The sequence below is a fragment of the Oryzias latipes genome, chromosome 24, assembly GCF_053564925.1.
Source record: "Oryzias latipes strain Hd-rR chromosome 24, Olatipes_Hd-rR_3.1".
Lineage (NCBI taxonomy): Eukaryota > Metazoa > Chordata > Actinopteri > Beloniformes > Adrianichthyidae > Oryzias > Oryzias latipes.
The window spans coordinates 23,054,308-23,080,423 of NC_136260.1; the positions used below are offsets into that span (position 1 = coordinate 23,054,308).

The 26,116-nt window shown below is 43.2% G+C and overlaps 2 protein-coding genes and 1 long non-coding RNA gene across 6 annotated transcripts in view; 2 read left to right on the forward strand and 1 right to left on the reverse strand.

Moving 5' to 3' along the window:
- Positions 1-333: 333 nt before the first annotated feature.
- Positions 334-10,874, forward strand: LOC101159310 (uncharacterized). Of its 2 annotated transcripts, none has more exons than XM_011491415.4 (7): positions 334-720; positions 4,286-4,468; positions 4,801-4,921; positions 7,318-7,410; positions 7,554-7,621; positions 10,138-10,164; positions 10,375-10,874. In XM_011491415.4, exons 1-7 carry the CDS (start codon positions 573-575, stop codon positions 10,632-10,634), a joined length of 900 nt encoding a protein of 299 aa, XP_011489717.1. In that variant the 5' UTR covers positions 334-572; the 3' UTR covers positions 10,635-10,874. The 2 variants fall into 2 exon arrangements, with proteins under 2 accessions (XP_011489717.1, XP_004083378.1); XM_004083330.5 differs by having other exon boundaries at positions 7,554-7,582.
- A 1,811-nt stretch (positions 10,875-12,685) lies between these two features.
- evlb (Enah/Vasp-like b) overlaps positions 12,686-26,116 on the forward strand; it is a 33,394-nt gene continuing 19,963 nt past the window's right edge. The window contains exons 1-2 of one of the 3 annotated variants that reach the window (XM_011491411.4): positions 12,686-13,031; positions 21,052-21,401. In XM_011491411.4, coding sequence (XP_011489713.1) covers positions 21,307-21,401 — 95 coding nt within the window. In that variant the 5' untranslated portion in view covers positions 12,686-13,031; positions 21,052-21,306. Of the gene's footprint in view, positions 13,032-20,722; positions 21,402-26,116 lie in introns of those variants that run through there. The other 2 variants (XM_011491412.4, XM_011491410.4) reach the window with 2 other exon arrangements.
- Positions 25,036-26,094, reverse strand: LOC105357134 (uncharacterized). The gene is made up of 3 exons (XR_013654218.1): positions 25,803-26,094; positions 25,646-25,720; positions 25,036-25,391 (listed from the first exon to the last, which is right to left on the reverse strand). It is a non-coding gene; the product is annotated as an uncharacterized LOC105357134 (long non-coding RNA).

The following is a 26,116-nucleotide window of genomic DNA, read 5'->3' on the forward strand; positions in this document are numbered from 1 at the left end:
GGCTGAAACATTTTTCCCCCTAATCTTAAATAACAAATGGGGGGGAAAAGGCATTAAAGAATGGGAAAAGAAAGGAGACGGCATTTATTTAGCAGAAAACCTGGTGCCTGATAGCTTTGACAAGTCAGCAAACGGACGCATCTGCTGCAGAAAAAAGTGCCAAGTGGCCAGAAAGCGCCGGCGTTGTGTTGTTTCTCAACTGCGTTCATCCTCACATCCGGCTTATTCTCCTCTTGATGACCATGACTCATCAATTCTCTGCCTCCTAATCTCTGGGTGTCGTCATCCTCAGGGGCCACCGGCGCTGACCTCATGGCGGCCTGATGTTCTCGTGGTAACCCGCCGCGCGGGCGCGCGGGCGCCACATGTTCAGTCGGTTTTCTCTGGACACACGCAGAGAAAGAAAGGCTAAAAAATAAAAACCAGTGCGCAGCTCCAGAGTCCGCTGCTTCCATCAGCTTCAGATGGCTTAGCAGATCCATAATCTGTCTTCAGGGTGACATCACCGCCTCTCGTCAGCCTCTCATCGGAGGGGAGGAAGACGAGGCGAGGACTCTTCTTCTGTCAGAGCCATGGAGGAGGCCGAGGCACACATGGAGGAGCAGGTGGACCAGGGTCTGGGGATGGAGGAGGGGGCCCACGGCTTCCCGGAGAGACCCTCGCCCAAGGAGAGCTTCAACAGCGACTCCCTGCTGGCGCCGGACACCGACTTCATGACAGGTGAGGAATCTGACCCCCCCTGAGAGGAAGGAAGTCTGTTGTTACCTGTTGGTTTGACAGGAACTCAGCGGAACGGAGGAGGTTCTTAAAAAAAGGGCTTCTAGTGTTTTATAGAAATCCTATTAGAAATGCTTACATGTCAACTGAGCAAAGATAAACTGTCAAACTGTTTATTGTGAATCTGGGAGAACAAAATGTTGGAGTTTTGTGCTTTTTGGTCTGAAACGAGGGAAACGCTGCGATCCGCCGCATCTTCCATCTGATGAGGCTCAAACTCGCATTTATAAACTCAGATTTTTCTGGAAAAGTTGGATTAAAATAAATGGAAATGTTAAAAAGAAAACCTCTAAATACAAACCTGTCATGCAGAGATTGGAGTTTCTGTTTCTGTTTCAATTTGGATCAAATGAAAACAAAGATTGCTGAAAGTGTGCGCGTGGCTGGTGTGTGTGTGCACGAGCTTTTCTGTCAATCAGACAACACGGCGTGGAAGCAGAGATTAAAAGATCCCCCCAGATTAAAAACAAACATTTTATTTCGTTTTTTCTTTTTCCTGAAGCTGCGTTTTCTGTTCGTCTTCATGTCGTCACTTCGATGTTTGAGGACGTTTCTGCTCAAAAATGCCTCCAGGAGTCCGAGCTTTGGTTCCACTAATTCTCTTTCGCCGCGGCGGGATTATGTGCTATTCTAATCCCAATCCCATATGGAGTACATGGAGGTGGCATGCGGATGATGTCAGAGGAGGAACGCAGAAGATCAGAGTCTCGGCTCTCGATGGGAGATTAGTGCAGACCGAAAAACTGATGCAAGACTTTGATAATCCTGATTGATCCTGACCTACAATTTGGTCATTTATGATAAACAATATTATTATGGGACACAGTTGAGATCTAGATATGTAACTAATGAACTGTAATCTGAAAAAATGAAGTCATTTCCTAAACCTTAATCCAACATAAAGGTGTGAAAACGGAAAATCTCATCACTTCCTGCACTTTTCTGTTTTTCCATCCAGCTTGAATCCTCTCTTAAGGCCTGTTCACACCGGGACGAATTACGCCGGCGATTTTCGCCGACGTTTAACGCCTCGTGACTAAACAAAGGGCACCAACGAGAGTGTGCACACCGACGCGAAAAAACGCCACGCGTTAAAGCGTCAAAAAAAAAAACGCCTCGGGTTCGTTTTTTTTTCGACGCGTCGCGTCGAAATCTACTCGACCAATGAGAATGGCGCTTTTGCTCATGTGTCTGGAGCTTTTGAAGTTACAGTAAAACACAACTTGGGGGCGCTCAAACACAAAACTGCCTTGCTGAGCACACATACCAGCGAAGAAGATAGACGCCAAGTAGCGTCTACACTGCCGCGAAGCAATAATGACGGACATTCTAAAATATCCCCGAACCAAGCACCAGTTGGAGCTACTGGTGCTTGAAATATTCATGTTTTCTTTGTATGATTCTGACAAGCGCGTAAATACTTGCTCTCTTCTTCTGAGTGAAAAGCGACTTTAAGAAGCGTAAAGTTGCGCAGCGCCACCTTGTGTACAGGAGTATTTCTGTTTTAAATTAAGCGCCATCTAATGTCAGGGAATGAAATTGCATGTTCGCTCTGCTCATCGTCAGCGAAAATCGCCTGGGTGTGAACACAAAAAACGTGTTGAAAAACGCTGGCGAATAACGCCTGGCGAATATTCGTCCCGGTGAGTTAAAAAAAAAAAACTAAAATGAGCTCAAACACCATTTGAAAAGCAAACAGGTGGAGAAAAACTGATCCTGTTGAAAATATAACAACAGAATCAAGTATTAATTGTAAAAAGTAAGAAGTACTTTGTGCAAAATGAGGCAAAAATGGAATAATATGTTTTAAAGTCTGTTTTTGTTTTGCATTAATGTTTTAAATCAATAAAACAGGAAAAAATACATCTAAATCTGGTTAATCTTTTATTTTCCACAACTTTAATAAAAAGAATTAAAGACTATTTTCATCCTTTGATGTTAGCTAATAGGCTAAGATTATTAAATGTACATTCACTTTCCCTAAAATTATGTTTCACATGACGAAGCTAATAGAAAAATAACAACTGCGAGCAGCGTTGTGCTGCCCTCGCCACCCCCTTCAACCGGCCCTCACCGGCTAGTCAGAGCTGCGGGACAAATTCCCAAAAAAGCAACACATTTTTCCGAATGGCGCCTTTCTGTTGTTTTTATCTCCATAGCAACCATTTCATTTTTTGGTCATCTGGGGATGACGAACAGACCGGAGTAACTTTTAGAAGAATCTGCTATGGTAAATTTTTGGATGTCCTTAGCAACTGAGGTCTTCTGTTAATCAGCTGTTTTGAAAGTATTTATTGTAGTTTTAATTTTTCCACTTTATACACAAATGTGGTATGCTCTCAATGTTTGTCTTTATTTGCACAGGTATGAACGCATTAGCCATTTTAATCGCAGTAAATGACGACGAAAGACAGGAACTTTAGGACGCTTTCATGGATATTAATTGGTAAATCAATGGATTTCATTTTCCCTTTTGAATCCTCTGATGTTTTGGATATTAACAGCAAATCTGGTTGACATTGTTACTTATTTTTATAAATCAATCTTTGGAAAAATTTGGATTTAAAAATAGTAAACGTTTTGCTGAATTCTCTTTTTTTTCCCAGCTGCGTGAGAAACTACAATTTCTAAATGTTTGGGAATCTCATATAAACGGAGGATAGTAGAGAATAACTTTATTCTAGTTCTCATGATGTGACATGATGACGATTTTTAACTTCTCACCTAAATCCTAAAGAAAATTACAAACTGATTAGGAGAAGTTTAAAATAATCCAGAATAAATCAAATTCTGAGATGCTCCTGCAAATAATCAGTTACAAAAATACAAAAAAACCCATTTAAATTCAGATTTTAAATCATATTCTATTCTTGGAGCAGACAGATCACACAGATGTGAATCAAAGTGATGAAGATGTGTTTAAATAAAGTTATTTTTTTGTATTTACCACCGAGCTGCATTATTTTTGATTCTGCTGCTTCCTCCTGTTTAATTCAGATTATGTGAGGGGGCGGGGTCAAAGAGGCTCAATCTGTGGGATTAACAATCCACTCTGCACACCAGCAGAGACAATTCAGGCTAAAATGGTTGACTGCTGAGTTCAGAAGTGCCCCCACCCCCACATCTAAACAACCCCACCCCCAAGCAGAAGACTTTAAGCTCCGTCAAATCTCCCCCTCCCTCGCCATCCCAGACCGCGACAGACCATCGGAGGAAGAAGTTCATCGTTGTACGGATGCCGGGGATGGAGGGGGAGCCGGGGTATCTGAGTGGAGTCCGAGGGGGGGGGTGTTCCCGAGAGGAGAAGAAGAGGAGGAAGATGATGGAGGAGGCTCCAAGTTCTCAGCACAGAAACTCTGGGGTCTCCTCAGCATCCAGCGGTTTCCAGGGTAACGGCGCCTTGCATCCGCCAGATCTTTGTTTACGCTTCGGCGGCGTGGAATCGACAGCAGGGTCCGGCTGTGTTGGGAACGATCCCTCTGACCGAAACGCTTTCTCCCTCCCGCAGACGACCGCAGCTCCGCCGCCAGCGGCCTGGACGTGGTCGACCGCCTCACCTACCTGGAGCAGAGGATGCAGATGCAGGAAGATGAGATCCAGCTGCTGAAGATGGCTCTGGCCGACGTCCTGAAGAGGCTCAACATCTCTGAGGAGCATCAGGCTGCAGGCAGGAGAGCAGCGGGGCTCAGAGGTAGGGGCAGGACGCCGCCCGCCATCACCAAAACATCCGTTCAACTCCTCCATTTAGAGGAAGGAGTTCAAAATTAGCAAAATTAAAAAATAAATCTTTCTTTCTAGACCATTAATGAGACAAAGTCTCTAACTTTCATTTCAGCTTTCTTAAAACTCTTATTTTCGAGTTTAAAGTTGCACCAAATGATATTTATGCTCACTTTAGTTTAGTTGAACTAGTTAAACATAAAGGGAAATCCAGTTTTATGAGTCTTTTGCTGCCCTGATGTCCTTCACCAACACGTGTGTTTTCCTGTCGTCGTGGTAACCACATACTTCCTGTGTTCACAGCCAGACCCGTGTCTTTAGCTCTGCCCTCCAGACCCCCCATGGTGGCCTCCCCGCTGAAGAAGTGCCCCACGATGCCCTCCTGCTCCACCGCCAGGAGTTTCAGTCCAACGCCGCCACGAAGGTAAAAGTGAAACCGTCATGAATGTCCCCCTCCTGCCGCTGCTTCAGTCTCTGTGCCGTCCGGAGAAACGGTCCAGATTCTACATTATTTTATGTTAAAGTCCATGAGAGGTCCATCAGATGTTTGGGAGAAACCAAAGTTCATGCCTGCTGGGGCACGGCTACATTTTTCCAGGAGGTTCCAGGCTTTAGCCAGAGCCAATGAAAATCAGAAAAAAAATCAGACAGAAAGATGCATCACATCAAAGAAAGAAAGAAAATTCTGCAAATATAAAACCCTTAAAGAAAAGTAAAAGCTGACAACAACAGTAAAAAAACAACTTATTGAACAATTTAAGCCAAAAACCTTATAATATATGTAAACATTTAACAGAGAAAAGTATATTTACAAAAGTATATTAAAACATTCAAATAAATGGCTTTTTCATGACCTGTTGTTGTTAAAAGATGCTAAAATCCTCAGGACCTCCCTCCAGCCATGACCCAAACATTTGCCTCCTTTGCCCTTTTGGTGAATAAAAGCCTCCAAAGCAGGATTAAATACCCCCGGGGGTCCTGAGGTACTCCAGTTGTCAGGGGGGCTTTAAAAACACCCTTTTTAGATTAAAAAAAATCTTTTAAATACTTCAAAGTGAAGTAAATAACCAGACTTCTAACATAAAAAGAAACAAAAACAATTCACCATAAAGATGGAGATCAAGATTATTTTTAAAGGGCAGATTTGGGATTAAATTATACTCAAAAAGAGAGAAGTCAGAATCGCTAAAAGTTTCTTTTCTTTTTGATGGGGTCAAAGCAGGAGGCAAATCGAAGAAAAAAAATGAAAGTATGTATGAAAACAGTCAAATCATTCAACGTAAATATTGAAAGAAAGTACGTACATTTGAACTATTGACATAAAAAAAGGGAAGATTTGAAACTTAAAAAAAATATTTTGCCAAATGAATAATGTTTATTAGTAACAGCTGCTGTTTTTTTTCTCTCCGGCTGCAGCTTTACAGTTTGAATCCAGACTTTGTTTTTGAAGTCGATCACGTGGGGGTGTGGCTTGGAGCCCATTGGCTACCGGGACATGATTGGCATGGGGTGAAATATGTTATGGTGATGTCATTTCCGCTGCAATGTTAGCGTGGTCACCCTTCCTTTTGATTTAATTCAAGCTTGAAATTTACAACCCCCCCCCCTAATATTTCAATATATCCTTTAAGTTTAAAAAACATAATTTAGATTCACAAATTTATTTTTCAATTTTTTATATTTTCTATTAAGCGTGTTCATGGGGTGTTCATTGCATGTACATGGTATGTTCATTCCAGTGACGTGCGGTGAGGTTAATGGTTGGTGAGGCACTGACGTCATCAGTCAGATTTACAAACATATGAACCATACTGAGTAACTTATTTGATTGACAACAGTTAACATGTTTTGTTTAAAATATCATTTCAACATGTTTTTTTTTCATATACAAACTGCAGCATAGAAAAAAAACACAAACCTTATTATCGTCTTACCTTTACTTGCAAATAAAGTCCATACGCCGCTCCTTCTGAAGAAAATGACTTGCCACTTGCTATCACTTATTCTATTGTTTTTTAGTGTCATAATCTCAGGGCTCACCAGCGCCCCCTAACATGAGGCACGAGAATGTCTGGCCTCACCCAGCGGCTTTTTCGCCGGCGTTCAGCGCTCAGCACAAAAAACACGTCTCTCACATACAGTTATTTATAAAAACAAACACTGTACATCATATACATCTGCTAAATTATGTAAACTCAGCTCATATAGTACAAGTGATTGAACCGACATACAGAGAGACAGCAGTACCGTCTGACTGCATAGGTATTGCGCAATCCAAGGTGAGGCTCAGCAGGCTGGTGCCTCATCGAACGTCACTTAGTATCTGAACAGCAAATGCGGAAATTCAGCGATTTTGAAAAGAAAAAACACCCAAAAATGGTAAATTTAAATGGAAAATGACTGCAAAGCACAAATTACTGATTAAATATAATAATTGAATTTATTTTTTCTCTTTTTTTCCCATAATTACAGGTGAGGCACAGCCTCACCTGCCTCTCCTGACTGCACATCACTGGTTCATTCCATGTTCATTGCATGTTCATGGCGTGTTCATGGTGTGTTCATGGCATGTTCATTGCATGATCAGGGCGTGTTCATGGGGGTGAAGGGCTGGTTGATTTAAATTTCTGGTTCTAAATATCTTGTTCTGGTCTCAGCATAAAGCACAGCAGAGGGGTGTTCATAATTTGGGCTTTTATGCCAATTTTATCAGCTGACACCATATTATTCCAGAAAGTACAACAATTCAGAGCCCGCCGGTGCCAAACCATGAGTCTGCCTGGTTCTGGTTCTGATTCTGGTTCTGTTTTTCCTTGTTAGTGGTGTGAAGACTCCACCAGGAAGTGTGAAGGACGGTCAGTGTAAGACTAAAGCTCGGCCCGCCTCCGCAGCCTCCAAGAAAACTCCAGAAGTGTAAGAAACTTTGTGTCCTAAAGTTTTTTATTTGACGGACCGGTCCGGTTCCTCATGTTCTGCTGAGCTTCTGGGTCAAATTGTTGAACCGCTTAAGCTGTTCTGATGTCTGCTCTGTCTCTTTCTGTCTATGGACTCGGCAGAAGGTGGAAGGAGCCTGCAGAGAGCGTGGGTAAGAGCGCCCCCTTCTGTTCCCGACTGCAAACAGCAGGTGTGTGCATGTACTGACAGGTGTTCAGGCATGTGCATGCACTGACAGGTGTTCAGGCGTGTGCATGTACTGACAGGTGTTCAGGCATGTGCATGCACTGACAGGTGTTCAGGCGTGTGCATGTACTGACAGGTGTTCAGGCGTGTGCATGGAATGACAGGTGTTCAGGTGTACTGACAGGTGTATAGGCGTGTGCATGTACTGACAGGTGTTCAGGCGTGTGCATGTACTGACAGGTGTTCAGGCGTGTGCATGGAATGACAGGTGTTCAGGTGTACTGACAGGTGTATAGGCGTGTGCATGTACTGGCAGGTGTTCAGGCGTGTGCATGGACTGACAGGTGTTCAGGTGTACGGACAGGTGTTCAGGCGTGTGCATGTACTGACACGTTTTCAGGCATGTGCATGTACTGACAGGTGTTCAGGCGTGTGCATGTACTGACAGGTGTATAGGCGTGTGCATGTACTGGCAGGTGTTCAGGCGTGTGCATGTACTGACAGGCGTTCAGGCGTGTGCATGTACTGACAGGTGTATAGGCGTGTGCATGTACTGACAGGTGTTCAGGAGTGTGCATGTACTGACAGGTGTATAGGCGTGTGCATGTACTGGCAGGTGTTCAGGCATGTGCATGTACTGACAGGTGTATAGGCGTGTGCATGTACTGACAGGCGTTCAGGCGTGTGCATGTACTGACAGGTGTTCAGGCATGTGCATGTACTGACAGGTGTTCAGGCATGTGCATGTACTGACAGGTGTATAGTCGTGTGCATGTACTGGCAGGTGTTCAGGCATGTGCATGTACTGACAGGTGTATAGGCGTGTGCATGTACTGACAGGTGTATAGGCGTGTGCATGTACTGACAGGTGTTCAGGCATGTGCATGCACTGACAGGTGTTCAGGCGTGTGCATGTACTGACAGGTGTTCAGGCGTGTGCATGGAATGACAGGTGTTTAGGTGTACTGACAGGTGTATAGGCGTGTGCATGTACTGGCAGGTGTTCAGGCGTGTGCATGGACTGACAGGTGTTCAGGTGTACGGACAGGTGTTCAGGCGTGTGCATGTACTGACACGTTTTCAGGCATGTGCATGTACTGACAGGTGTTCAGGCGTGTGCATGTACTGACAGGTGTATAGGCGTGTGCATGTACTGGCAGGTGTTCAGGCGTGTGCATGTACTGACAGGCGTTCAGGCGTGTGCATGTACTGACAGGTGTATAGGCGTGTGCATGTACTGACAGGTGTTCAGGAGTGTGCATGTACTGACAGGTGTATAGGCGTGTGCATGTACTGGCAGGTGTTCAGGCATGTGCATGTACTGACAGGTGTATAGGCGTGTGCATGTACTGGCAGGTGTTCAGGCATGTGCATGTACTGACAGGTGTATAGGCGTGTGCATGTACTGACAGGCGTTCAGGCGTGTGCATGTACTGACAGGTGTTCAGGCATGTGCATGTACTGACAGGTGTTCAGGCATGTGCATGTACTGACAGGTGTATAGGCGTGTGCATGTACTGGCAGGTGTTCAGGCATGTGCATGTACTGACAGGTGTATAGGCGTGTGCATGTACTGACAGGTGTATAGGCGTGTGCATGTACTGACAGGTGTTCAGGCGTGTGCATGTACTGGCAGGTGTTCAGGCATGTGCATGTACTGACAGGTGTTCAGGAGTGTGCATGTACTGACAGGTGTATAGGCGTGTGCATGGAATGACAGGTGTTCAGGTGTACGGACAGGTGTTCAGGCGTGTGCATGTACTGACACGTTTTCAGGCGTGTGCATGTACTGACACGTTTTCAGGCATGTGCATGTACTGATAGGTGTATAGGCGTGTGCATGTACTGACAGGCGTTCAGGCGTGTGCATGTACTGACAGGTGTTCAGGAGTGTGCATGTACTGACAGGTGTTCAGGCGTGTGCATGTACTGACAGGTGTATAGGCGTGTGCATGTACTGGCAGGTGTTCAGGCATGTGCATGTACTGACAGGTGTATAGGCGTGTGCATGTACTGACAGGCGTTCAGGCGTGTGCATGTACTGACAGGTGTTCAGGCGTGTGCATGTACTGGCAGGTGTTCAGGCGTGTGCATGAACTGACAGGTGTTCAGGCGTGTGCATGGACTGACAGGTGTTCAGGCGTGTGCATGTACGGACAGGTGTTCAGGCGTGTGCATGTACTGGCAGGTGTTCAGGCGTGTGCATGTACTGGCAGGTGTTCAGGCGTGTGCATGAACTGACAGGTGTTCAGGCGTGTGCATGGACTGACAGGTGTTCAGGCGTGTGCATGTACGGACAGGTGTTCAGGCGTGTGCATGTACTGGCAGGTGTTCAGGCGTGTGCATGTACTGACAGGTGTTCAGGCGTGTGCATGGACTGACAGGTGTTCAGGTGTACGGACAGGTGTTCAGGCGTTTGCATGTACTGACACGTTTTCAGGCATGTGCATGTACTGACAGGTGTTCAGGCGTGTGCATGTACGTGTACTGACAGGTGTTCTGTGTGATGTTTGGGTGCAGGAACGAGGCGCGTGACTCACTGCAAAGGTAGGCTTTGTCTCCCTGAACGTTTCTATCTGCTGTCATGTAGACGTCAGTCTTTATTTTTGGGTTTATTCTCCCATTTTTCACGTCTCACCGTGACCTGTGTGTTGCCCTTTCACCTCTCCACCCCCTCTGTTGTGTCACGGTTTCCGCCTCCTTCCCCTGCCCCACTCTGCCTCCACCCTCCTCTCCTCCCCTCACCGCTTCACTTAGTGACTATGCAGATCTATCTGAGCCCCCTCGCAAGAAAGACTGGGTTTTCTGAGGCCGCCGCTTCTGCCGCTGCAAAGGCCGACAGGGGGCCCACGCCCGGACACCCCCAGGCCAGGACGCCCCAGCCAGAAGAACGCAAGACCCCGACCCCGTGCTTCACCCTGAACCTCCAGAAAACCAGCCAGAGCTCAACGCAGGACTTAAGCAGCTACAAGAGCCCCACCAAGTCCCCCAGCCAGTACTTCCAGATCTGCTACTGAGACTTTAGACCCGATTGAAATGTTGTGATTGCTGTGAAATAGTTTGAAAAGAAGCTTTTGATGGATTTTTAACTTCTCAGTGTAGTCGTAGCTCCTTTAGTTTCTCTAAATTGGAATGATTTCAGGAAGAAAAACGCATCACTTTGGTTTGGATGTTTCAGATTTCTCTTCAGCAAACAATGTTGTTTTTAATTTGAATAAAACAGTAAAGCTCTAAATAAAAGGGAACTGTGTGTGTGAGTTGGTGTCTCTTTCCATTCAGATTCTGTTTTGGTTTGTCAGATGTTCTCCTGAAATGTATATTCTTGTTTCTTTGAGGATCTTTTGTAAGAAATGCAGCTGAGATGAAGAATTTATCGGAAGAAAAATGAGTCTATTTAACGCTTTGACGGGATTCGTTTTTAAATCTGACAGCCTCGCCTGCTGGACCATCTTTCATTTGAAAATTCACCTAAAACAAAAATTAACCCTGGGAAACCCAGGGGTCAAGTATTTATTTACGCAGTCATTTCTGTACTCTATTTCTTCTGTTATTTTGTTTTAATTGCTGCTAGCTGCTGAACAAACAAACAAACACAGAAAAGGTCAAACAGCTAAGTTGTTTTTGGGTTCTCCAGGGTTAACTGTTCTGAAAGAATTTATGGACCATTTATTGGTTAAAAAAACGTAAATCATTTAATAAATTGGACATTATAGGTCAACATGCGTGTTCCCAGTTTCTGAGCCGTTTGGCGCCCTCTGGTGTACATAGATATACATAGCATATGTTGAATTCAAGTTAAATTCCTCTGTAAATAATAAGGCACACTTTATATCTAAAATATGAACATTTGAAAACGAATCTTTTATTAAATTGGAAAAAAACATGTTTAAATGCTAAACAATAAATAAAAAAATGTTGCTGTAAGGGAATTTATAACAAGAAAGACTGACAGGATGCATTGACTTTTTAACTTTTTTCCATTTATTCTTTTTAATTTAAGTGGATTTTTTTTGTTTCAAGCAGGATTATATAAGCAACCATGCACGCCCAGCTGACATGACACTAAAACTCACTTCAGCTCTTAAACATTTATAGATTTTTGAAATACTAAATCAAATCAAATCAAATTTCAAATCAAAAAGTTGAAATAAACTTTAAGACCCCATTTAAGTGACGATGCCACCTCTAGTTCTCAAACTGAGCTCATTACTAACCATAACAAAGCACGAAGATATTTCCTTTAAATGTTGGCTTTTAGGGGATAGAATTTAGTTGTTTTATTCCACCTACTATTAACTGTCAATTATCAGAGTTTTCTCAATCCTGATCCTCAGGGAACACTGTCCTGGATGTTTTCCCTGAACCAGATCATCACCTGGTTCCGCAGAGGCCTGGTCACAATCATATAAAGCAGGTGTGCTTAAGCAGGGTAGGGTTATTGGAACTATTTGAACTGGGAAACCTTGGAAATATTGTCAATAACTGGGAGATAAAACTAAAAAACAGTCAGGATAAAATAGTAATAAAGGTGTTAAAAATTCACTAAAATGACAAATGTAAAAAATTGAAAAATATCTGGGAGATATATTCTAATAAATAAAAACAGAAAAAAACATCAAAGCAATTAGCAATACAACAGTGATAAAAATGTGAAACTGAAAGATTTGATCAGTAGAAACCTGAAAAAGTGTAGGCTTTTCATGGAAGCAGAAGATTTCTGGTCCTCAGAGACATACCTCACTATAAATTCATTCAGACATAACTGCTCGTAAACCAACATGAAGTTAATTGTAGAGAATAAAGGTTTCGTGTTGTTGGTTCTTCAGCTCATATTTTTGCAGAAATTTTGCAGATAAAGACCAAGCATGATGGATTTCTGTTTAGAATTTTGTTTCTACATTTCTATTAACTCTTGTTGGAAGTTTCTGCCTCTGCAGCTCCTGCAGACATCGAGATCTGAAGTAAAAAACCCGCTAAATTCTTAATTTTTGATTTTTTATGTTCCTGCAGTGTTGCCGCCAGAGGGCGCCATCGTGCAGCATTGATCCGTCCTCTCCGCACTGCCCCCTGGTGGTCGGAGGCAGGAAAAGATGGCACCTCCGCAACCGCTGTCGGCCGCTCCACCCGGCGTGTCCCTCTGAAAGCGGCGTGTCGCTCACTGAAATGACTCCGACCGACCCTACCGACACCTCCGAACGCAACCGAACCCGAAACATTATCAGAACCGAGCAGCAAGGCGTCTTCACGCCCTGTCATCCAGCGACAGCATCTGCACATCCTCCCGGCTCAGCTGCTGGATTTCCCCCCCGAAAGGCCCAGAAGTGACGCTTCTTTGCCGGGATCCGGATCTTTTCATTTCTCGGGATCAAAGTGAAGGAAGTTTGTCTGCGTTTCATTCATCCAGAGGAAATGAGGTGAGGTGCTCGTTTATGTTTGCAGCAAAGGCGCAGAGAGCAGAGGCTGTGATGCTCAGGGGGAGGAGAAACATCATCAACGAGAGTCATGTTTGGCCCAGAACGAATTTAAAAGAAAAACTGGGGAAAAGGTCCACGAACTTTTACATTTTGAAAGGTCAAAAGAGAAAGAGAAGCACTAGATTCACTCCAGATCATCCCAGACTAGAGCTCATCCAAGACTCAATCTGATCCCTGATTCCATCTAATGTGAGATTCCAGAACATCCCAGACTTCATTTGATCCCAGACCCCAGCTAATCCCAGACTCTAGCTCATTCTAGACTTCAGATCATGCCAGTCTAAAGCTCATCCAAGACTCAATCTGATCCCAGACTCCACCTCGCTGTCATGTCACATGGAAGCTGCCAACCATCCTTCCACAGACACGTAGTCCAGACAGGTTTGTGGACTGATGGATCGCCTGAAATTAAATCCTAAAAACATTTTTTCATCTTGTTATAATTTATGTGGGGGCGGGGCTTTGAGCCTTTTGGTTACCGGGAAAATATTGACATCATGCTAAAGATGTAAATTCCCATTTTAGGGTTTAGAAAAATGCACTTTATTGATGTTTTTGCTGTTATTCATCCATTCATATATAAAATCTAGCTTTTAAATATGTTCAATAATTGTATTATAGTCATAAATAAATATGATAATAAAGTCATATAGTTTTCTATTTCATATTTGTTTACTTTTGGCAGAAGGACAGGAAGTCCCTTTCAAAATAAAACACATCCTGTGTCAAACTAGTTTCCAGTTTGCTGTAGTAGATTTTCATCCTTTTTCCTCTTTTCCTCTTGAAAATAAACAAACCATTGGTGTTTTTTTTTAGATCTATACATATAAATGCAGTTATGCACTTTAAGCCCTTGACGCCTGAATTTATTTCCAGATATGACAACATATCATTTATGTTTTTGCTTTCAAGTAGATGTTGAACTGAGGTACTTCTGGAACTGGATACTGTTGTGGAGCAAAAAAGATCAATGTGTGCATTATTTTACTCACTTATCTGACATAAATATTTTTACTTGAATTAGGTTTGGTCCTTTCAAAACTCTTGGCTGGTTGCAGTTCTTGCGTCGGTCTTTTTCGGGGGGTGAACCGCCGTGAGAAAGGCGGTTGTGAGAAGGGGCAGGGTACGGCGGGTGCAGATGCGACTCCGGATGCACGCTGGGCCCTTCTACCTGCCTGGCACCTAGCAGCTGAAGGCTGTGTCACATTGCCACTACGTGCAGTTTGTGCATGTTACACGGATGGAAACTGGTCAGACAGGGAAAAAGTAAGAGAAGTTGTGGTTCTTGACATGAAAGTCATGAAGGAACCACTTTAAAACTACTGAAGACGTACAAGTAAACCACGCAAAGAACACGTAAACGTGCGCTTCATTCAATTTTTTTCAGTTTGACCTTCAGAGCACTTAGCGGAAATCACATCAGCACCATGGTCAGCTCCCGCCGCAGGCCGTTGAAATGCTGTGTTCTCACAAAAAAGTTGGATTCCTCTGATTAACACCAGTTCTAAGTCAGCTGCCAGGTTGCCAGGCGCCAGCTGACAGCCCCTCACGAGTGACCTGACCCCCCTTGGGGACCATTTAATTCAGACGGTTCAGACAGGCACCAAATTGCCCCGGACCTCAGATCCCGTTTGTAACATTGACTTTACATTAAAACCGTCTGCCTCTGCCGTGAATCGCGTTCAGTGTGAACTCATCTTAACCGTAACGCGTAATCCTAAACCTAAAACCATTCCTCTGGGTCCGTGCAGCCAAGAAAAAAGTTCAGCACTGGCCACACATGGTTGGAAAATGACGTGCGAATCGTCACGTTCTCTGTGGCATTTCATTTCATTTGCTGTTCGAGGTAATTCAACAATCTGCATGTGTTAGCATCACAGCAGTTCTGAGCCACAGCCAGCGCTGCTTGTTGCTGCAATGTAGCCTAAATTCTAATTCTAAGGCATTTTTCATGTTCTTATCAAAAAAGATTTCTGTGTGGTTTTATTCAACAGCAGCGTCAGGTTCCCGCATTCGTTTTGTCATTCACACACTGTTCTATGAGTGTCGATTCAGAACCAAAAAGATGTCGCTTTTCACCGTTTCTTTATCGCTACAGACAAAACTTTGAGAAAAGAGACAGTTGGTGTGGTTAGTGCCCCCCGTGTCAAACCCACCACTCATGCAAAACACAGCTTGTAGATCAAGGGGGCCATCACCAATGGCCACGCCCATGTAGAGGAGATTTTTCAGATAACGATGAAATATGGCTTTTTAAGACATATATGTTATGGAATTTTGGTTTAAAACTTCCTAATTAGAACACCACTGGTAACATATTTATTTTATAAAAATGCTTATGGGAGACTTTAATTAAAACAAAGCATTTCAATGACCCGTGGTGGGTGCTGACCATGGTGCTGATGAGAAATTGAATGACGCACACATTTACATTTTCTTCTGTGGTTCATTTGTGATACATCTGTCAAAATTTCACATAAAGACCGCAACTATACTATTTTGTTCACGTATCACAAACTTTTTATCTACCGGTACATTTTATGTAGCGGCTGTAGCCATAGTTTATAGATCCCTGGCTTAGAGGAACTCTGTTGACTGCAATTCTCAGCTACACCACTAGATGTCAGTAAAACTAACTTGTCTAAACCGCAAAAAAAAAGCTAAAGAACTGAAACCTTTTATTTTAAGTCATTTTTCCTGCTTTAAAATAAAGAATATTGTTCATCATCTTAAAGTCTTAAGCTGTTCTTTCATATTCCTCTAGTGTGTGGCTTCATATATATAATTTATATGTATTGTAATACTAATCTATTGTCAATAAATAGCTCATAACTGTGCGTCAGCGGATCTAATTATCCAGAAACGCCGACATGTGTCTGAACTCCCTCAGGGATGGTTGCCACCACCTCGGTTTGCTTGTATAGATTTGTATCCTGATGCTCTGGGGAGCAAAGTGGGATTGATTGAAGATCAAGCGTGTGGGCTGATGAGTCCTGACAGCAGCGGTTGATGGTATATGTGTGACCCACATAGCAGCAGGCTGACAGCGGCCTGACAGAAGGCTCGGACGCTGAGCGTGTTGTTAAAGCGGCTACTTTGAATTTACTGCATTTGCTGACAAAGCTCAGCTGAAAATGAGCGTCGTGTTTCTCTCAGAGCAGAAGCTCTGTGTGAGTTCTTTAGGTTCTCTGGTTCTGTCCGTCATCGATCCAAAAGATGCTGTAAAATGACGGAGCTGAGATGAAAGTGTACACCTTCATCTGTGACGGGTCATCCAGCATCAGAGCACATCCCTCATGACGATTGGCTTCTCCAAGTTTGAGGTCATGATCCTGAGAAAAAATGGGATTAAACTGGAATTTTATTTCTGACTCAGATTAAATATTTTGGGATATGAGGATTAGAACAGAACACGATTGTGTTATGGAGACTGTGATCTTATATGTTTATAAATGTTTATAATCTTTATAAATTTTGGTAAATATGAAAGTGTTTTAATCTGAAGATGCTTCAGAGAGTCATTTATCATATTTAATAACATTATTATGTTTCCCCCCCCCAAAAAAGTAAAAGTATTGATGAAAACTCATCTCCTTTTTATTTTTTATTAATTATAATTTATATTATAATTTTAGTCTAATAATATAATAATCATAGTTTGGAATAACTTAACAAAACATTTTGCTTTTTTGAGTGTTAATAATTAATGTTAATTTTAACATTTATATTGTCATTGTTGTTATTTGTTTTAGTAGTAGTAGTAGTACTTCGAGTAATACTAGCAAATATTTTTGTCCAAGAGCTGATAAATATTAATTTAAAACTTATTACTTATTACAGTGTTAATGGTCTTTTTGATAATTTAATGTGTATTTTTAATTATTAGTGTTGCAGTAATTAATATCATAATAATTACTAGTATTTTATGAACAGTAGTAGTATTATGTTGCTAAAGTTTCACTCCAGACTAATTTCCTTAACTGTTATTGCCTTAAAAGTTTTACTTAGTCAATATCATTATTTGTCTTTTTTAAATATCACAACCCACTCTCACCTTCAGGATCTCATTTTTTCTCACTTCCTTGTATCATATTCTTTATTTTTCCTGAATTTATTTGGTTAAAATGAAAGGAAAACTCAGACAGAATATGACATCGATTTCTTTCGACATTTAGCCGTAAACTGTATCTAAAGAAGCATTTTAGGAATCTGTGGAGTCGTTCTGGATTTCCCAGATCGGATCTCTTCAGAAGTTTAATGGAAAAGGCCTCGAGACTCACTGGAGAGATTTTATCTCTTGGCATGTCCGGGAATGTTTTGGCTCCTCCTCCCCCAAAAGATGTGGGCAGAGAACATGTTGTTAATGGTGATGATAAGAAAAGCCAGAATAAAAAGCCCAAACTGCCAGCTTTGTGTAGAAGAGCAGCAGAGTTAGTTTCCACGGTGGTGTCAGACCACGTGTCTGTCTCCTGCAGCTCTGCAGGAAAATAGGACATTTGGGATGACGGCGGAGGAGTTTGTGGGCCGTATTCACGCATGATGAGGCATCCAGATGCAGTGCAGGCAGCCAGCGCAGCCATGTGTGCGCTTCAGCCCTGATGCAGATGCGAATCATCCACGTCTCTGTGAAATGGAGTAGTGAGGCTCCTTTTAATAAAATGTCCACAGAAATATGGGATATTCAACCTGCTCTACAGCTAAAGAGAGTCACATGACCTCCAGACACCCCCCACGATGACTTAAGAATGTTAATGTGAAGTCTAACCAGTGACAAAAGGTTTGTTTGTCCGCCAACGGCGTAACCAGACATGCAGACCAGGATAAAGTGATATCCAGTCAGGAATCATTGATGTCAGTCAGGTACTGTGATGATTATCTGGTTTATTTATTTCCTGCAGTCCAGCATCGTGTGAACCTAGATCAACCCGTGCTTCCATCTGTAGCAGAAGAGAAACCTCTAAACATCTGGACTGATGCCCAGTTATAAAGGGAAATTCCTGGTCAGTTCTCCATGTGACCACTAGGGGGGGCGGGTGCTGAAAAGAAATCATTTCCTCTTTGATTTACAGCGATGTGGCCATAAAAATAACCTGTTTACAGTCAGGTTAGTGTTTCAATGTGTATAAAAACTAACCCTAACCTGTATGGTTCCTGCGGGTTTTTGGGTCGGTAGAAGGTCATAGAGAGGAGTGGCTACACTACGGTTCCATTGAGGCTCGTATGACCACTTAAAGTTAACGGTATGAAAATGGAATGTACCATTATTGTGTGTGTGTTTGTGGGAGGTGTGGAGTGAAGTATTCATAAGAGCAATGTAAGTTACACGCGCCTATGTATGACGCACGGGTGATGCGTTCGACACACTCTAGTCGTCAATAAATCAACAGAAAGTTGAAAAAAAACACAAATTATTCTTTATTCATCTCATAAATACATTATTACCTGCCCACCCCCCGCCGCGGCACTTCTTATCACCTCACCAGGTGCTTCACACTCTGACAGAGGTCAGTCCTCCTGCTGGAGGCTATCATTGCTACAGAAGCTCCTCCCCTTGGCTCCTGGTCGCTTTTCTGCAGCGTGGTTTAATATTAGCATGCTGCTGAGACTGACCTGAGAGGGGGTGTGGGGGTGTTATTTACTATTTCTAATCTTGGTGGGCGTCTTTTCGTTTCTGTGGTTCTTCCTTCTTCTACATGTTCTGAGGACATTTGGAACTACTTTTTGAGGTGGATTTGTATGTTCTGACTCCAGAAGATGCTTTGATTGACAGATGAGTCTGTAGTTCTGGAGGGTGATGGGGCGGAATTAGTTTATTCTCTAAGTTTTTTGTCTTTTACTGGTTTGTTTTTGGTAGTTTGGTTATTTTAACGAAAAAGGGGATTTTAAGAATTTGAACAAAAGCGAGTTTCTCTCTGTTTCTTTCTGTTTTATTATTTAAATTCCATGTTATTGTCAAAAACCCTCTGATCTCAGCTGCTGGCAATTCTCATTGTGGTTTCCATCACACAAGCTGCATTTTGCAAATCCAGTTTAAGACACAAGGAGGTGCCAGATGATGTTTTTCATTTGTATGTTCACTCAGAAACAGGAAAACACTGTTTTTTATGATGAAGTTAGCAAATTTTGCTTTAGTTCAAACATTTAAAACGACAGAATTTTATAATAGATATCAGAATATACTAAGACCATAACATTTACTGTTTTAAGCTGTTTTTTTAATTTAAAAAATGCATATTATTGATGCTCAAGTGATGAAAACAGACCCCTGAATGAGGCTGGCTTATAAAAAAAGGTCCAGATCATTATTCAGGCTGGTTTTAAGTGGAATGATTTGAATTTACTGAATTTATTTTAGGTTGTATTGCATATATTAGACTCAAACCCTCAACCAAACGCTCAATTCTCAATTGTTTAATTACAAAAGGTTGCATTTACCTATAGGAGTAAAACTGCAAATTTTTTAAGAAACAAAATTGAAAGTTTAAGGAAAATATTCAGTTTTGTATTAAAAATTATTAATACTAATTAAACACAAAATTTACTTTGATATTTAATGCAGAATTTTGTTCCAAGAGACAGTTTTATGTTAAAAATGACAATATTTTAACAAAAACTAAAATGTTCTTTGACATTTGATTAGAAATTTTGTTTTAAAGAAACACTTTTATATCAAAAATGAAAAGATTTTCAGTAGAATTTGACATTTTTTTTTAAATTTAAAAGCTAAATTATGTTAAAAGAGACAGTTATATATAGAAAAATGAAAATATCTAAAAACTACAACTGATTTTTTAAACATTTTAAACAGTATCCTGTATTATTTTGGTGAGTTCAACCTCTAAATTATTTCATTTTAAACACTTCTGAGAGCTGAAACACTTAAATATGTCAAGTGAACTAAAAGTGTCACTCAGGTGAAGGAGGGCGGACCAAAAAGGCTCCTACAATCCCAGTTTGAGCCACAGAAGAACTCCTGTGAATCAGGGAGATCACGTCAGAGCGGATGAGTCAAACCGTGAGGCGCGGATGACATTTGCACGGCCGCCGTCAGCTGCAGTGACTCTGAAAACGGCGGCTTCTGCCATCCAGCAGTTATTTCAAATCAATGAGATTGCCTGCTGGCAAAACAAAGCAGGACAGATGTGGGCGATGTGAGCGCGCTCAGTCCAATCCCACCCGCCTTCCTGGGATGTCAGGCCGTAAACATGGGGGGGATTGGATGGTAACTTTGAACCCGGCTGGGGGATTATTTTAGACCCCTCACACAAGCACCACTCATCTGGAAAAAATCATTTTCATGAGCTGCTGTTTATATTTAGCCTCTTTTCGGCCCACTAAGCCAGCCAGTTGCAACAGATGGCTATATTTATCTCTCCTCCACCTTTGTCTCTGTAGAGTAATGACTTGTGCTGCATTCGGAGCTCCACCCGAGCCATCGCATCAAATCATACGGGATGAAAGACCATCAGATGAATTAAAAACCCCTAGCTCCGCCCTCTTTTTCTCTTCTCCTTCCCTTCATGCGGACTTCCTGGCCTCAGCCAATCGGGGAAGGCGAAGCAGGCTGTGGATGAGAGGGAGGAGGGGCCGGACCAGCAGCCTCGGAGGCTGGCGGCGCTTCTCCCTGTGTCACAGCTGGGAGGGGAGGGTGGAAAGGGTGGAGGGAGTAAGGAAGGGGAGGTGGAGGGGGGCATGGGAGGGAGGAGGTAATCCAATGAGACACAGAGGGGAGAGGCAGTGCGAGGGCAACGCCTCACAGCGCCGGGAATCTCTCCATCCCTCTTTTTGTCTGTGAAGCGTTAAAACCAACAAGCTCTCGTTTCCCGCTTCAAGAAAGATTTTTTATTTTCCTGAAAACCATTCAAATTGTCCTGATTTTGGATCCAGTGTTTGAGTGAAATGATGATCTCCTTCATCCTTTGACAGGAAGCATCTTTCACCTTTGTTCTTTACGCTGCAGCTGCCGGCGAGGAAACCGGTTAGTGTGCCGGTGCGACGCCGGGGCTGCAGAGGTGGTTGCATCCTGAGCGCTCAGAGGACATGGAGAAGAAAGGGGTGCCTGTTTGGCGGTAGCAACCATCGGTGGAGAAGGTGACTGACTGGGATGCTTCTGTCAACTCCAACCCTTAGCTGAAGTGTCAGCGAGTGACTCCCAGGCGAACAAAGGAAATCCAGACTTTTGATTTTTTGATTTTTGTTGATTCACGTGGACGTCATGGACATCAATCTTCAGTCGCATCGGTTTTACTTCCCGCCCGTCTACTGTGCTGAGCAGGGGGTGCAGCCGCCACTCGCTGAGTTTAAAGTCAGGTAGGGGTCCAAACAGCATTTCAGTCGGAATGACCGACCTCTGCACATCAGAGCTGCACACATGTTGATTCTAGGCGACTTCTTCTGAGGTGATCTTTGTGAGAGGCTGGCTGCTCTGCAGGGGGTTGGGCCTGCATGCTAATAGAAGATAGCTGTGCAGGAAAGTGGGAACCAGGGGGCATTGATGCTCCGCAAAAGCGCCTGCCAAGTTTGGACACAGGGGCTGACAGTTCCCTCCGACGCGGAGCTTGCATGACTCTTTTGTCCTCAGTATTTGTGCTGCTTTGTCTCTCTTTTTTTTTTTTTTGCAAACCCGGCACTGGAGGTGCTTGTTGACTCTGCAGCCGACAGCTGGCGTCATGCTTGCAGAGCGTGCAAAGATGCATGCTCTGATATGCAATGCCTCCCCTGCTCTTTGTCTTGTTGGGGTGGATGGAGCCGCTGCACCTGAATAAAATTCAGGGGTGGTATTTTTCATGAGAAAATAAACGGCACCTGCAGCTTCTGGTGTGTTTGTAATCTCATAGGCGATGGTTCCTCCCGTAACATCTCTGATAAGTGCAGCTTTGACGGACTGAGCCGGACTTTTGCCACACTAAGCAGCTTTTAGTTTGGCCAGGTCTTCGGGCAGCTACGCTGGGCTTCAGCGTGTCACTCTCACTGATTGGCTGAGCTCCTCGATGGCGCCACGGGAGTCTGTGTGCGTTCACAGCTGGGCCGGATGAGCAGGCGGTTGTGTACCAGCCCACTTCTTTGTGTCATCTTTGAACCAGACAGGCTTGTGTTGCATTTAACCCAAACATTTACAGTTTTTTCTTATCATTGGTTCTATTTTGAATCAGAGGGTAAATATCGAAAATGCTACAATCAGCAGTAATTTCACCCCAGCGACCTTCTGGTCTGCCACATTTCCTGCTGTGATTCACACGTCTGAGCTCCACAAATGAAGAACACACCTCCAGGGATTGGAAATGTCTTCAGAATCATCTTTCTCTTATCAGGTTTTGTGGCACAGATTCTGACTTTAATCATTTGAATAAAATGCAGTCAGGACTCTTCATTGTTTCAGTGGATTTGCTCATTCATAAAGGTTTACATTCACGCCTCTGACAGCACCGTCAGAGAGGTTGTCCAGTTGGAACTATCTTTGTGTTTTGGATGAGATAATAGGAAATAAAGGGGGGGGGGGGGGGGGGGGGCAAGATAACCAGCGGGGGGCGGCGGGGCGCAGAGACGGAGAGAAGTGACGGACTGCTAACCTGTGTCAGACAATTACAGGAGGAACATGACGGCTGGAAGGTGGTAACCATGATGTATTCCATGGAAAAATACCATCCACACCCTCCTGTGTTCCATGGTTACCACATGACAGCCCCATAACCATGACAACCAGAGCTGGCCACTCCACAGCTACACATATGGTAGATGTGTGCACGCAAGTGAAGAGATACACAACCAGGATGCAGGAGACCTTCTGGCTAACAGCTTCTACCAGCTCCAAGCAGAAGACAGGAAATGGTTCAGTTTTCATTAAAAAAAACAATTAAAAGAATCCAGTTACTAAAAAGCATCAGAAATTTTAATAATATTCTACCGATTTTATTATTTTCTTATGGCGGCTAGTGATAAAATAAAGCAAATGTGAACATAAAGTAGCTATTCATGCTCGTGAATGAAATTGAAGTTTTATTGTATGGCATGCAGGCGCTGCCCAAGCCCCCCCTCACTTTTGACTCACTGGCTGACCAGCTGCTCCACGCCACGCCAAGCTAGGTCAGAAGTGCTTTTTTCAAAAGGGCGGCTTCTCTGTTGGTTTCATCTCCATAGCAACCATTTTATATTTTGGTCGTCTGAAGATGACAAACAGGTCTACATAACTTTTAGAAGAATCAGCAAAAGTAAATTTTTGGATTTCCTTGGTAACGGAGGGTTTTTGCTGACCACGCCCACACTCCTGATATGTTCATATTGTATGTTATATCAATTCGTTCAGCTTGAGTTTAAGACGTATTTGTCACAACATTCTGGTAAAAACTACGCCAGCGACAGAGAATACCACTTTTGTGATCACCCCAACGCCTTTCTAACTTTAAAGCAAACACGTTTTCACAAGTTGCTTCGTCAGAAAGCTCGTGCAGTTAGATTGAAATCCCTAGGAGGAATTTAAGGGTGTGTTTTGTTGGATAACTTGTTTTTTCACCTTCTGGCCATCGACTGTAAATGCGAACTGGCTGAGTGACTCCGCCCCCCTGATGTTCCAAACAGGAAGTAGCCGATGTCTCCTAGAAGCCAAAATCCGTTCTAGTGGTCAGAAGAACCATTCTTGATATAATAACTTTTTTTTAAACATTTTCCTGATAATTCTTTTCATATTCTTTCTGCAGTTCAAGTTATTCAAAATAAAAACTGACCAATCAGATGCCCCAAAGAAAGTAGGCGGTCTCACATCCAACGTTCAAAACGTTTGACAGATTTCATGTACCTCACATTCAATTTTTATGGATGACATCACACTCAGTCCAGTTCTCTTACAGTCAATGGTCTGCACTCACCAAACCGCTCCAAGGTTCACTTGCAACAAACCGGTTCCTCACAGTAGCAGTTGGACCAGATGCCTTCAAATGTTGGTGCAGACCAACAATCCGAGTGTGAAAGAGCCCCGAAGACTTAAAATATGATCAGAAAAAGAGGAAAAACATCTGCAGAATTTCAGCAGATCCTTGACGGTGGGTTTGAAACGTTAAGCCTGTTCTCATTCTGGGATGGTTTTAAGTGTTGATCAGCCCAACTGAAATAAAAATCTTATGATCTAAAAACAGCTCAATCTAAGGTTGAATAGAATAGAAATGTAAACCAGCAGTCCATCCCTCACTCCCCTGTTGTACCTTGAAAGCATCTGATTTTCTGAAATAAATTCGGGATTAAACCTTCGGATGATGGACAGGCTTTCTGATTTTCAGGATTCCCAGGAGGAACCAAACATCTGCATCATCCACCTCCGGCGCAGTGCAGCCTTACAGATTAGAGCCACATCCGTGTCGAACATGAGCCGGCGCTGCGGGGAATCCGACAGACACTCGGCCGTCGAATTCACAGATTATTTTCAGAGCAAACTGGAATTACAGCACAGCCTGTGTTTGCTGGACGTTTGGGAGGGAGACCAGAGAAACCACAAGAAACCTAATCTAAGCCGTGAAGAGAGGCTCAAAAATCCAACATCCTGTTGGAATCTCTGCAAAATGGGATTCTGGATTTGAAAACAGCTGCATCAGAGCATCTGGATAATCATCTCTGAACTGATTCCATCTTTTGTTAGAGGGTTCCTTTGAGACAGTGACTCCAGCTCTGCTTCCATGTTCCTGCTGAGAAAGCCTTTCAAATGGAGACACATGCATTTTTCAAAGCCACTGCTGCGGAACCAAACCTCCTCTGCATCATTCCTCCTCTTTCATTTCTGCTCCCCCATCCTCATGTCTTCGGCGTCTCTTTCTCGCTCTCAGCAATCTCAGTCAGGTTTTTGACATCAGACTGACCTTTTGACTGCAGACAGACAGGCAAAGCTTTGGTTGAACAGATGAGAGGAGCAGGACGCTTTCATGACGGGATTGAACATTAATAGTCACACAAATCAAAGTTCAAAGAAACACATTTAATGAAACCTGCAGGTGTGTACAGATGCACATCGTGTTTACCCCCTTGTGAAATTTCAGTGACATCCCATCCATAATCAATAAGGTTTAGTGTGATGTCAGCTCCTGCATCTGCTTCTCTGCAGGAAGCACATTTGTAAGGTCAGACTGGCGTTGGATGAGAAGAGCTCGCTCCCATTCCCAGCTCCATCCGTGTCCTGATGGACCTTCTTCAGGTTCTGCTGTGCGGCTTGTTGGAACAGCAAAGAACCGTCCCCAAACAGCTCTCACAAACATCACAGAACTGTCCGAAAGCCTTTTCACCTGGAGAAACCTCTGGTTCCAAGGTCAAGCCGAGCTCCTGAAAAACAACCCCACACCATCATACTTCCTCCACTTACTGTGAAACTTGTTTGAATGCAATCAGAACAGCCAACTTCTAAGTTTTAAATGAAGGAAATATCCAATTTAACTTTATTTATAGAGCATGTGTCCTCCTACTGAGCACTTCACATGAAATAACTAAATAATAATAAATGAATTGTAAGAATAATCATCATATTAAAAACAAACACACAAAAACAAAACACATTGCACTGTGCATGAAGTCCTCACCTCCTCAGCTCCATGGTACTGGAATGAGGTCTCACTGTGGGTTTTCGTTCTGACCTTGGGACCTCTGGGAGGATCCTAAAGTAAAAGAATTTCTGATCGGAATGAAGGTCCAATTCTAGTCAGACATATCTGTCATGATTTTCAAGGCGAGGCAAACCCAGATGCTGGAAGCCAGAATGAGGAGAGGTAAATGGTAGGTAAGAATGAACTTATTATTTTTCTTTCCAGAGGTGGTTATGGCTTTGGCGAGACGAGGTCCGGAACAGACAGTGGCTTGTGGCGTGGCTGGAGGTGATAGTGCAGTTAGCGTCGGCCGAGAGGTCTTCAGGTTCTTCCGAGGCGATTAGATAGAAGGTCCACACTGACGTCACTCGTGGGTGATATTCCTGAGACAGGAGAACAAAGTTAGAGCCAGAACTTGAGCAAGACGAGAATAACAAGAGCATGACAAGACCAGGCTTTAGTCAGCAT

Bases quoted from the DNA above. Each gene is read 5' to 3' on its own strand.
- LOC101159310 (XM_011491415.4), top strand. From the start codon at position 573: ATGGAGGAGGCCGAGGCACACATGGAGGAGCAGGTGGACCAGGGTCTG. The intron at 7,622-10,137 runs GTGTGTGCATGT...GTTTGGGTGCAG, and splicing joins TTCCCGACTGCAAACAGCAG to GAACGAGGCGCGTGACTCAC. The intron at 10,165-10,374 runs GTAGGCTTTGTC...CGCTTCACTTAG, and splicing joins GCGCGTGACTCACTGCAAAG to TGACTATGCAGATCTATCTG.